The sequence below is a fragment of the Trematomus bernacchii genome, unplaced genomic scaffold, assembly GCF_902827165.1.
Source record: "Trematomus bernacchii unplaced genomic scaffold, fTreBer1.1, whole genome shotgun sequence".
In the NCBI taxonomy this organism is placed as follows: Eukaryota; Metazoa; Chordata; class Actinopteri; order Perciformes; family Nototheniidae; genus Trematomus; species Trematomus bernacchii.
The window spans coordinates 3,492,398-3,505,409 of record NW_022987608.1 but is presented as its reverse complement, the minus strand read 5'-3'; the positions used below and the strand labels follow the sequence as shown (position 1 = coordinate 3,505,409).

The 13,012-nt window shown below is 41.2% G+C and overlaps 1 protein-coding gene across 1 annotated transcript in view; it reads right to left on the bottom strand.

Moving 5' to 3' along the window:
• Window positions 1-10,115: 10,115 nt before the first annotated feature.
• pus7l (pseudouridine synthase 7 like) overlaps window positions 10,116-13,012 on the bottom strand; it is an 8,759-nt gene continuing 5,862 nt past the window's right edge. Inside the window, 5 exon segments of the mRNA XM_034131226.1 lie at window positions 10,116-10,512; window positions 10,514-10,729; window positions 11,146-11,199; window positions 12,087-12,195; window positions 12,854-13,012. The exon segment at window positions 12,854-13,012 is cut by the window's right edge and continues 1 nt beyond it. Of these exon segments, the coding sequence (XP_033987117.1) occupies window positions 10,360-10,512; window positions 10,514-10,729; window positions 11,146-11,199; window positions 12,087-12,195; window positions 12,854-13,012 (691 nt within the window). The 3' untranslated portion in view covers window positions 10,116-10,359.

The window sequence follows — 13,012 nt, the reverse complement described above, 5'->3', positions numbered from 1 at the left end:
GTAGAATATACAGTTGTTGGGCTTTTCCAGAGAAACCTTTCAGCTAACAAAAAATAGAACATGGCGGTCCATTGAGCTTGTGTATTTACACAAATCATAGCCAGTAGCTGATAAGAGAGGGAAAATGGCTGAGGTGTTTTGGATCAGTCATGACATGATTGTGTATTATGTAGCTGTAGTGTAGTCATGCTTTATCTATTCAAACGTCTACAAAAAGCAATATGTAAACCTCTTTATCACTGAAACTGTCAAAACCAAAACCTCATATGGCGAGTTGTTTCTACTCAACAGAATGCAATGTTTTCATGTTTCTTTATGATTAATGATTTCTATCTTTTTCTTTTCTCGTACTAACTCCACTATATCAATTTCCTCTGCAGAATAACGGTTTTAAAAGGAACCACACGCACAGATGGATGTCAGGTTTTTCCAGTTGCCCCGAAACAATGGCTCTATTCTTGGCAAATTTCCCCTCATACAAAATGTAATTAGACATTGAACTGTTGCATACGCCATTCTTTCTGTTTCTGCTCCTCAACCCCTTTGTTTTCTGTCTTCTCTCCGTCTGTCTCCGCCCTATTCACCAGCAGTTACTGTCATCTGAGTTTAAAGACTAGCCGAGTGATGCTCAGGGTCTCTGGAGTGAGCACGTTTAGCTGTGAGGGAGGCTTTGTGAATTTCACAGACGAGGGGGCGGCCAATGAACAAAAGTATGGCGGCTTGAATGGAGTTTTATACATTGTGGTTGGAGTCTGGTGGAGCGTCTCTGTACTTTGTTACACTGTACAGTATGTGACAAGACTGGATAGTAATACAGTGTCCATTCTAAAGACCCTGGAAAAAAACTGCTGGTGGTCTTGCAAGTTGAAAACTAACTTCCACTTTTCACAAATAGAGTGGTGCAGGAATGAGTCCAAAAAAATCGAACTGTGTTAGCTAGCATCTTCCCACTTCCGTGTCCTTGTCTTGAAGTCAACGGCTTTTTGAACAATTAGATGCCTGAAATAAGGTCCGTTGTTAACATAAGCTTAAAGGTAGGGTAGGTAAGAATGGAGAAACCAGCTCGAGTAAGCTAGAATTTGAAAGTACACAACCGAAAAAAATCTGCCCCTTCCTTCAAACTTCCTTATAGAGCCCCTCCTCCAACACACACGAACGTGCACATGACCAATGAGGGCACGAGATAAGTTTGTGCACGAGATGGAAGGCTGACAGACAGGTAGGCCATCCAGTTATCTGCCGCGGGCCGAGGCAGATAATTGGACTTGCTTTTTACAGCGCCATGGATGCCACAGATGAAATATTTGTATATATTTATTGTCAAAGCATTTGATTTATTCATTGCTATCGGGATGTTAAGAGCATTCCATGGATTTTAACAATAAGTGTTTCTGAAGTGAATTACCTACCCTACCTTTAAGAGATTTTCACATTTTATTCTACAACATAAAATACTTTAGTAAACACCCCACTATTGATTGTCCAAAGTCTCTATCAGTCTTAAACACGGCAGTTGCTAACAAGTGTTCACATAAGTCTACTAAGCGCCATCGCGCTAAACATTAGCCGCCTTTAGCTTAGCGCAGCCATGCAATGATGATGTGGTTGGTTTAAAGCTAATGTGCTAATGTTAGCTTTTTACTTCTGGCAATGACTTTTACGCTTTTTAAGTGATTTAATAATGGGACATCATCTTGCTGAAGAAAACCTGTTGGGTATCATTGACGTTACTTCGCCACAGAACCTTTTTTCCGAAATACAACTCTTTTTGTCGAGGGAGCTCTTGCGATGCTAACAAACTGATAAAAGGATCCGGTGAGTAACTTGGTGAAGAGGATGTTATCCCAATTTCACACAGCACTACACTGACAGAGTATTATTTAAGGACCTGTTACCAAAAGTGAGGTTGAATCAAGCTTAACCATGCAGCAGAAATGAGTGAATATGTATAAATGTGTGGATTATTGGGTAAAAAAACGTGTTTTACTTCTGGTAAGGTACATTTGAATATTGCTGTGTAAAAAAAAGAAAAACTATTCTGATGCAATTGATGGTGAGAGCTTACTATTTCTTTAAGCTATATATAACATTGTCGATAAGAGGGAGATATGAAAACAAGTAGGGTGAGAAACAAAGTGAAAGAAGTCAACCAGAGATGCAAATTGGGTGGACAAACACAATGGCTTAGGGTTGATGCATGACTGTTTGTATAGACACACAGAGAGAATAACAGCATTAAGTATGTGCCATATCCAGTTTTAGCGGACTATAATGACTCAGTTACATTTCTGATAAACAGTGCTTTTGCTTTCCTCAACATATTATCTAATGGTCTAAGCATGGCTGGATGTGAGATACTGTGTAGATAATTTGGTGTATGGAGATATCAGCCGGCCATATGTAAACAATTTCTGTCATTCCTTTGTAAAGCAAGAGGCAGTTAGGGGGCCAGGGTGAAGAAAGTAAAAAAGAAGATGAAGAGGGGGTAGGGAGGATTGGGGATATTTAAGAGCATCAGGAAATAACGATGGTCCCTCAGAGCTCCTAAATAACCTCTAGCAGGACAGGAAGCGGCTCCATCAATCACCGTGAGGACAGCTCTCCCTCTCCTCCTCGGGCTCTGAACCCGACAGGCGCACCGGTGCAGCTGCTCCAAAGTGGCCGGCCTCCCATTTTCATTCCTGTCCGTCCATGAACACACACTCACACACACTCACACAGGGACATGTTTTGCAAATGCACACACACATACACACACACAGCTGGGATTTAGTCAACAAGGTAATTACAGGACTACAGTCACTGAGACACTGATTGATGGAAAGGAGAAAGGTTGATGGCAATGAAAGGATGTAGCACGGCAAGCAATATGTTTCCTAAAGTGTATGGAGCCTACATGTCACCTCCAAAAATACGTAGACATTGAAGAAATATATATAAAGGAATGAAGTCTGCACTGAAAAACCCTTACCTAACCCTTCTTGTGTGTGGCAGGGGGCGTGGCTGGCCTGCACTCTCCTGGCTGCAGACGAAGGCACACCTGTTCCCAATCACCTCATCAACCTGCTCCATAAAAGCCCAGTCCTCACTCCACTTCTCTTCCAGATGATTCCATGTATTTGGATGAACCAGAGTGCCGGTCTGCAGCCTAGAGCCTTGATTCCCAGATCTCCAGTGTTTTGTGCGAACTCTAACTGGTTTCCTTGGACAAATCTCTGCTTCCTAGCCATCACTGCCTGCCTTTTTGTCTGCATTTTTCAATAAACACCTTGAAAACTTTACCTGAATCAGTCTCTGCTTTGTGGTCCTTTTATTAACAGGGGGTCACACTATTGTATCTAACATATCATGCATGAGTTTTCATTTAAACTATTTTGTGTATTTATTTTGTATTTATTACAATAATCTTTAAAATATTTTAAATCAAACACCCACACACCTGGCACACACAAACACACACACACACAGAACAATTTGACACATTTCCCGCTCTTATGTGCCCATCCCCCCACATGGATCACACCTGGCACACGCAATACATGTTCAGTGTCTATTCTTTGTATATTAACTGCAGTTTTTCATGTATACCAGTAGTCTGATACAATATTTACAGTTTGAAAGGGTGTTAAATGAAATTTGGTGATGATTAATGGTTTTTGTGTTAATGTAATAGCAGTTAAAACAGGACCGGTCAAATTTGACCGCGAACACCAAAGTAAGGGGGAGAAAACTAAGCACTATTTCTTGCTTTTAAACAACATATTCTTCTTTCTGTGTCTTTGAATGCACCGTTTACACCAAAGAAAATTCCTCTTATGTGTGAAACATACTTAGTAATAAAAACAATCCTGCTTCTGATAAAAAAAGGAAATAAAAATAAGTGATGGTAAACTCATTTTGTATTCTTGCATACATTTAGACTCAGCCTTAGTGGCCAGGTTTATTTCCGAATGATCACTAAATTAAATCAGATTTTGAAAAAATAAAAAAACAAGCCCTCAGGTGTTGCAGTCAGTACTGTGGTCCATTTCTCTCACTTTCTCTCTTCCTCCCTCTCTACCAGTGCCATTAAAAATAATGAGCTTTCCCTCACCTCCCTGTGCTTTGCAGCCAGTCAACAGATTCCTCCACTCTGGCACAGAGCACTCACTGTACCCAGGCAGAGGTTTAACACTTTTTTTCTTTCTTAACTTTTACAGTGTGAGAAAAAATCCCAGTTGTGGTGAGTAACCCATTAATGGCTCATGTGCAAGCAGTTTACCCCGATTGGTGGTATGCCTGAGTGTGTTAAAGTCGGGTTGTTCGTTGGGTCACTAACAGGGCAGGAAATGAAGTTTTTCCACTGAGTGGACACAGTGAGTGGTCCAATCCAAAAGTCAACAGCCACTTTTATTTTTTAACAGCCAGACGTTTTACGACCCTTTATTTATTTTATTATAGGAAAGCGCTGTTTTAGATCTGTGCTTCATTCGCTACCAGAGATCACATTCACCAGCATTTGGATTCATCAGTAACTTTTCACCCTGGTTGCAACCTTATAGTGCTAATGTTAGGAATAATCTTGTAAGACACAACATTAAGGGTATCATGCTTTGGTGCATGTTTTTTTGATGTTGTCATACTTTGGTTTCGAAACCCTAATCCTGACCTTTTTCTAGGGAAGCTGAAGTTTTCTTTTTTCACCATCATCCTAAAACTTAAACCATCTCACAATGTGTTTTCAGTTCATTTAAGTCAATTGTTGTAACATTTAAGTCGCACGCGGCAGATAATTGGATGGCCTACCTGCCTGTCAGCCTTCCATCTCGTGCACAAACTTATCTCGTGCCTCCATTGGTCATGTGTGCGTTCGTGTGTGTTGGAGGAGGGGCTCTGTAAGGAAGTCTGAAGGAAGGGGCAGATTTCTTTCGGTTGTGTACTTTCAAATTCTAGCGCACTCGAGCTGGTTTCTCCATTCTTACCTACCCTACCTTTAAGCTTATGTTAACAACGGACCTTATTTCAGGCATCTAATTGTTCCAAACAAAAGATCGCAACTGCCAAAAAACAAGATGGCGACGGCCAAGATGCTGAACATAAGGCTTTAAAAAGTTAATCAGCTGACCAATAACCCAAGCTAGATATTGAATATGTTATTCTGCTTTACAAAACTGATCTTTTTCTTTTTAATACTTCATGTTCTGTTCCTGATTGGGTTAAATCTAAATGACTTTATATCTCTTGACATCCTATGGATCCCACTTCTCCATCCATTGATGCTCCACAGCGCTTCAGCATTACTTTTCACATGAATCAATCTCATTTAATACAATCGTGTCTTTCGGCCTTTCCGCTTGTCAATAGCTCAGCTGCAGTTATCAGGTCAGTGTATTTTCCACATGCAGGCGTCTCACATGTGGGACACTGCCTATAGAACTCCAAATGGGTGACAGATCAGCCTTTAGGCAGCACTGATGTCCAGTGGTTTTACTGTTGAATAAAACCATGATAAATACCATAAATGCACATCCAGGCAACTGTGGTCATGGGTTTGTCTATAGGGTACAATATGAGAAAGCTCACTCTAATAGCAACTGCGTATTTAATGTGAATTTCACATGGTAAAGTCATTTCCACATCATCTGGTTTTGACTTTTTTTCCCAACAAGTGCGCTCCTTGTTAGCTTCAATCCTCGCAATCAAAACACCAGAATCAAATCCAAGAGCCTTCGTGCACAAACCCCAAGAATGTCACTTAAGTGCATCAGGAATATAAATCACTTGATTAAATGGCCGCAATGTAGAATAGGAGCTTTAAAGAAAACTCTGGAAATCCTAAAGACTTACCGAGGATATTCCCATAAAAGTGGCGGCTTAAAAGTCAAAAGAAACATACTGTAAAATCATTGGAGGGGATTAGTTTTCGTATACTGAGATTAGTCAAGATGCAGTTTCAGTTATGCTTCCACTGTACTCAGCCATGATGTGAACCCAGGAAGTCACTTCTGGATTGCAGCAACTGGGGTCCCAGAAAAAAACACTTGCTTTCTTTCACAGGCACAGACAAGTTCAGAAACACATGCACGCAAACATTTTCAAAATTCCCACGTGCACAGTCCCGTATCAGCGTCTGCTCTAGTAAAAACACAGGGAACCACTTGCCAATCAACTGACTGGAGGAAAGACAGCTCAAGCAGGGTCAAAGGTTGCTGGAATGTTTATATGTCTTATCATGAGCTGTTTCTGAGTGTGTGTGAACCTCTTACATATAGGCTGATTAAACCAGAACATACTGCAGAACTTTCTTTACTCACTTTACTTGTCCCTTTCTCTTCCACTTAAAGCCCCTAAAATTTGGTTTCAAATTCTGTCTCGATAGTACATTACGTTTTCAACCCTCTCCAGGTGTTATCAACCCAATGGATTGGCGTTATCAGAGGTTATCAGGCTCAATTATATGGGTTTAAAGAGGCCTGCTCCACCTACTGGGAGATTCAGAAGTCCATTGGTCATCTGTTCACAGGGTTGATCACCGATATGAATACAACACAACTCTAGAAGGTGTAGTATAGGCCTAAAATGCACATGTACAGCACACTATAACCCTTATGGCGCAGTTCCACTACACGGTCGGCCTCGGCCACGCTCGGTACGGCTCGGTACGGCTTGGCCTTAACAGGGCCGACTCACTTCATGCTGCGCTTCCATTACAGTTTAGGAACTGGGGTAGTTACTATAGTAACGCAGTGTAGGCGGAGCCGTGACGTCATCTTCAATGAGAACTCCAGAAACACAACACAGCCGTTAGCTGTTAGCACTCAGAGCTCACAGCTCCTTATATATGTTCAGAAACTCGACAAAAGTTAAACAAGTACAAACCACAGACTGCCTGTGTCATGGTGAATACAGTCGCTGGTTTATTTATGTCTGTATAGGCCGTTGTTGTGAGTGTGGACGGTCGGAGCATATACTGCGTTAGCTTAGCCAATCTCCATCTAGAAAAACACGTATTTTAAAAGGTTTTTCGCCTGCCGTCTGTCTGCAGACTTGACAAAGCATTAATTCATGGTTTTTACTAACCGGTATCAGTATGTTGTTACTTCGGCATCATTTTGAAACGTGTATTACAATTAAATCACGGTCAAATATGTCCATCTTCTTGTAGTTGTAGCCCCGTTGCCAGCGCTCCTCTCTCTAGTTTAGCATACTCAGCCCGACTCAGCCCTGTTTGTTGGCCTCGATAGAACCACAATTTTCTCGGGCCAGAAAAGACGTGAAAAAGTGGCCCCGGGCCGGGCCGTAACTAGGCCTAGTGGAAGCGCAACCAAAAACGGGCACGGCACGACATGGCACGCTTAAAGCGAGCTCCGCGCTGTAGTGGAACTGCGCCATTAGAGAGGCTCTATTATGCTTTTGGGGGCTTTTCCTTCCCTGTAGTGTGTTAGAAAGGTTTTTGTGCATTTGTCTGCAAAGGCTAAGTTCCCCCCTGCCTGAAACACCTCCAATCGACTCCTTTGTTTACTTCCTGACATAGTGACATCACTATGTAACACTTGTGCTTCTATTTCCTAGCGCTCCAACACATTGTACGTGATAGGCTAAGGGCGAGACATCTCTAGGCAGTTGACCAATCACAACAGAGCCGGCGAGAATGAGAAAAATAAAGAGCTTTTTGAACATTAAAGCATGGAGACATGTCACAGTAGAAACACTAAATACAACCTGAACATTAGCATGAAAGGGCCCCTTTAAAGCAGGTATCATTAGCTTTTTTCAAACTAAACTCAACCTCTACAGAACCAGTGAGATTGCAAAAACAAACGCAATTCCAGAAATCTCTCAGCAGAAATATCCACAATTGTTGTAACTGGACTCACAGTAAGGATGTTTAATTGGTCCAAAGAAAAAACTTGGCCATAGAATGCCATACTGCTCTGTGTCTCTCATAACCCTTTCCTTCCACTTCCTCCTTTCTAGAGTAATATATATCACTGTACGTCAATGGTAATCGTCGTTCATAACCCTTGACTTCCTTGTCTCAAGACTTTTCTCTGTCTTTCTCAATGAGACGAGTAGTAAAGTTGTCATCTTTGCCGTTGAAGTGGGTCAACATTTATCTATAGCAAGCTGCAACAGGATTAGCCCGAGGATGCAGAGACGTCACTCGCCCATTTCTGTCAGCGTAGAACAATTATAGCGGAGCGAGATTTAGCGTAACGTAGAATCAGGCCAATTATACTTTTCAACTGCAACTGTACTGGGCCTTATCCACACCACCACTTTGCAAATTGTGCCAGTAAAGTATATACTCAAGCTAAATTTGGAAGCAATACAAATCTATTTTCTTTTCTATTTTCTGTGATCACTGGTTGGAAACGTCCTGTTTAAGACCAACATCTGCAGGCAAGGTTAAAAGTGTGGGGACTGTTGAGAGGTCAAGGAGTTTCACACTTAAATATGCAGCCTTAATGCCTCCTGGGAGATGCATTTAACCTCGCACACAACTTCTATAAACTCTCATTTAATATCAATGCGTGAGATCTTTTAAAACAATAAATCACAATTATTAGGAATGAAAGAAACACAAGGAGGTATATTGGTCGATCTGTCAAGATTTAGTTTGACTCCCAAGGCAAGAAACTCCAAATACATACAATCTTTTTTTCTGGTTGATATAGTATTTCGGTTTGTAACTAAACTCCTGAAACAGTTAAGAAACTCATTACTGCTAATGCGTCTCCTTGGCTCAGAGGGTTAGTTTACTGGCAGGCAGTTTATCACCCAGCGCTGTGGGTTAATGACAGACTGCATGTCAGAACCCACCTCCAACTAAAACATCCATAAAGTCACTTTTTACATTGCTTACAGTAAAAAAAATACCCTGCAGGTATAACCAATGTGAGTTATTCATGAGGGAGATTTAATATGCTGCTGTCTTTAAACATTCTCATACAAATTGCATAAATTAGTCACAGGAGGCAGATCCGGATAAGACAGATTGAATGCTGCCCCTCAGCACCGTGATTATACAAAATAGTTTTATGATTCATTATTTTTTATATTACTTCAGGAATGCCTTTCCTGCTGGTGTACGGATCATGTTTTACCTGTGAGTGGATCCTATGTACGGACACACTGGATTTAGCCCCAGATTAGTGGCGTGATATACTCATTAACATCATCAGCGTTTCTCTCATGTGGTGCAGGTGCTGTTTTCACTCTGATAACAACTCATTAAACATTCAAACTTCAACAAAAATGTTGAAACTCTCTATTTACATTACATTGAGAAGAGTAGGAGCTCCTGTTATACGACCGAATATTGCTGTGTGTTGTCGCCATCTAGTGGTGATTAGTGACCAGTACACTACTCTTCACTAATCACAAGCACACATTTATTTCTAAAAGATCTTTATTTGTCTCATACTGCCTGTGCTGCAGCACCTCTTTTCACCCTCTGTCTGAAACCAGAGCTCAGTCTGCAAATTGGTTAGCTGGCCGGCTCTTTTGTGACTGGTCAAACACTTGGAGATGTCCCGCCCCTTTACTTAGCCTATCACTTGAAATGTCTCAGAGCGCTAGCCAATAGAAGGGAACACAGGGATTTGAGCCTTTGCAGACCATTTACATGCACACAAACCTATAACACAGTACAGGAAAGGGACAACTCTAAAAAAACAAAACATAATAGGGCCTCTTTAAAGGTGGGGTAGGTAAGTTTGAGAAACCAGCTCGAGTGCGCTAGAATTTGAAAATACACAACCGGAAAAAATCTGCCACTTCCTTACAGAGCCCCTCCTCCAACACACATGAACGCGCACATGACCAATGAGGGCACGAGATAAGTTTGTGCACAGATGGAAGGCTGACAGGCAGGTAGGCCATCCAGTTATTTTAGCTGGGCCGGCTAAAATGATTGGTCGTGCTTTTTACAGTACTACGGCTTCCACAGATGACATTCTTTTATGGATTTTTTGTCAAAGCACTTAAGATATTCATTGCTATCGGGATGTTAAGAGCATTCCATGGAATATAACAAAAAGTGTATCTCGAGCCGGTTTCTCAAACTTACCTACCCCACCTTTAACATTTGAAAATAAAAGCGTGGAAAAAAGTTATGGAAAAAAAGTAAACTATTTTTCTCTAAAAGTTTTATTCATGGCACAAAACACAAATACGGTTAACACGGTTTTACATTTATAGTTGTTCATGTGTTTTATCAATTGCACATTATGCGTTTTTTTTCTTTTTATAAACACAGACTTATGTGTTACCTTAACAACGAAAGAAATAAGGCTACTAATAACGTATCACAATGAGGGTTTACAAAAAAATAAAAACAAAAAAACTTCTGCAAATGTGTAGAAATACAAGTGACCTCTAGGGGTCACACTTCATGATCTCTCTGAGGCAGATGGTGGCGTAGCAGGAGGAGTCCAGGTCGAAGTTTAAAGTGAGAGTTAGCTTCCCCTCTGCCGTAGTGCCGTTGAGCTGCCGGTCACTGTTTCTACTGCTGTTCCCTGTCGTCTCCTCCCCCCCCCGCCTCCCCACAGGCCGCTCTCTGGAGCTGGTAGCTGAGGTTGCGTGGCGAGGCCAGCAGGGGGCGGTGGCAGCCGGGGAGGTTTAGTTTGAGGTTGCTGACTCTGAAGCGACAGCCGTCCAGCCCGTCTCGGGACAGTCTCTCCTGATACCAGGCCCCCATGGCGTTTTCTGGATACTTCACTGTGTTTCCAGGCATCGGCATCAACACCTGAAAGGATAATAATAATAATATTTTATTTGTATTTACTTGCACATCTCAAAACATCGTCTTGCACTATTTTTATTCTATATTAATGGACATAAAATACACACTGTTTTCACACACACATGTAAATAATATGTACACATGACCAAATATGTATATATGTTCATTTTAATCTGTGTGAATCTGTGCTGTCCTGCTTTTCAATCTTATCTTATCTTATTTGTTCTATGTCCTATATATATATATGTTAAACTGTTGGAGGAGCCTGTGACCTGTACGTTTTTCATTGCCATATCTACACTGTAGCTAATGTGCAAATGACAATAAAGCCTTGAAACCTTGAAACCTAAACAGCAAAAGTTGCGAGAAAAGTAGAAAAAGGAGCAATTCATGTAAAAGTATTTCCCAAAAGCACATACATGTCCCAATGTGTACACTTCTTCTTGCTCCTCTTGGTCCGTCACCACATGGATCTGCAAAAGTTAAAAAGGAAAGTTTAAAAGCACGGACATGGCTTTTGCAAAATTTGATAAGATGTCCTAACATTAAAGGTGGGGTAGGTAAGTTTGAGAAACCGGCTCGAGATACACTTTTTGTTATAATCCATGGAATGCTCTTAACATCCCGATAGCAATGAATATCTTAAGTGCTTTGACAAAAAATCCATAAAAAAAGGTCATCTGTGGAAGCCGTGGTACTGTAAAAAGCACGACCAATCATTTTAGCCGGCCCGGCTGAAATGACTGGATGGCCTACCTGCCTGTCAGCCTTCCATCTGTGCACAAACTTATCTCGTGCCCTCATTGGTCATGTGCGCGTTCGTGTGTGTTGGAGGAGGGGCTCTGTAAGGAAGTGGCAGATTTTTTCCGGCTGTGTATTTTCAAATTCTAGCGCACTCGAGCTGGTTTCTCCAAAATTACCTACCCCACCTTTAAGAGTTCCTGCAATGAATAGGTACACTTTCTAAAAAACTGTGCCCTCACTGTCATCCAAAACCTATTTCCCATTCACTGTCTATGAAGCCTTGACATCACAAATTCAAGCTGGACATTTATTTAATATTTTGACTGTCTTAGACCGTAGAAGTAACAGACATATATTTTGGAAATGGGCATAGTTCCCCTTTAATAAACAAGCACAGATACTCATTTGAATACTGACATTTGAGTTGTTTGATTTGCCTTTGATATACTGTATATCTAAGGTTTAAGTCCAAGGCTTGTGTAGTCACATACTGTACTTAGTCCAGCTGAAAGCAGTGTTTGCTCCATTGGTTAAAATATGGCTGCATTACACCCAACATATGTAATACTCTTTATCCTTATTCAACATGTGTTACCACCCTATAACCCTCTGTTACCTGAGGCAGGCTGCTCTCAGCGGAGTCCTCCTGCAGCCACACCAGGTCTCCTCTCCGGGCTCTGTGGCCCAGCGTGCTCAGCCTATGAGCCACCGCCTCGTTCCACACTCTGGGAAACAGATAGATCACAACAATCATCACTATTTAACAATTAAAGCACTGGTAGCAGGCTTCAATTTCCCTAAACTGTTTATCTCCAAAAACGTATTTCCAGTCCCTTCAAAACTCTAACCATCCACATATTCAGTCTGCTGTACAGTCAAATGGTAAACAGTAATGACATCTCCTTAATCAATCAAAGTCAAACAAAGGGTAATAATTCACTAAACATTATTTTTGTCTATGATGAGGTCATATTTTCCTACAAAATATTGTGTTTAACAATAAAAACAGTGTATTTATATACAAGAAAATGCGTTTATATTGTGTTTTATGCTTGGACACATGTCATTTTCCAGCTCCCTTGATACAAAATACAGTCTCACATTTAAAAATATATATATATATTTTTGCAGCAAACTGAATATTTATTAGATAATAATAATATAATAATAATAATCTTTATTTGTATAGCACCTTTCATAAAACAAGTGCAGTCCAAAGTGCTTCACATAGACATTTCACAGAACATTGATATCACACAGAATACGGTTACCAGTAAAAGACATAAAAAAAAATAAAAAAAATTAAACAAATTCTTTGGGGATTTTTCTTTAAATGCCTCCCAGTGTGTGCAGTGGAGCTAACAGTGTGCTGTGGGCTCTGACCTGCTGCAGTAGGCGTGGGGGTAGAACACCCTCATGCTGTGGGGCAGGCTCAGCCAGCCCTGGGTACATCCATCCGGCCCGGTCCCGTAGCGGTTCATGGCCCGGAGCATCAGCCGCTCCCTGGCCTTCGACAGCGGCATCAACGCCAAAGACTCCTTA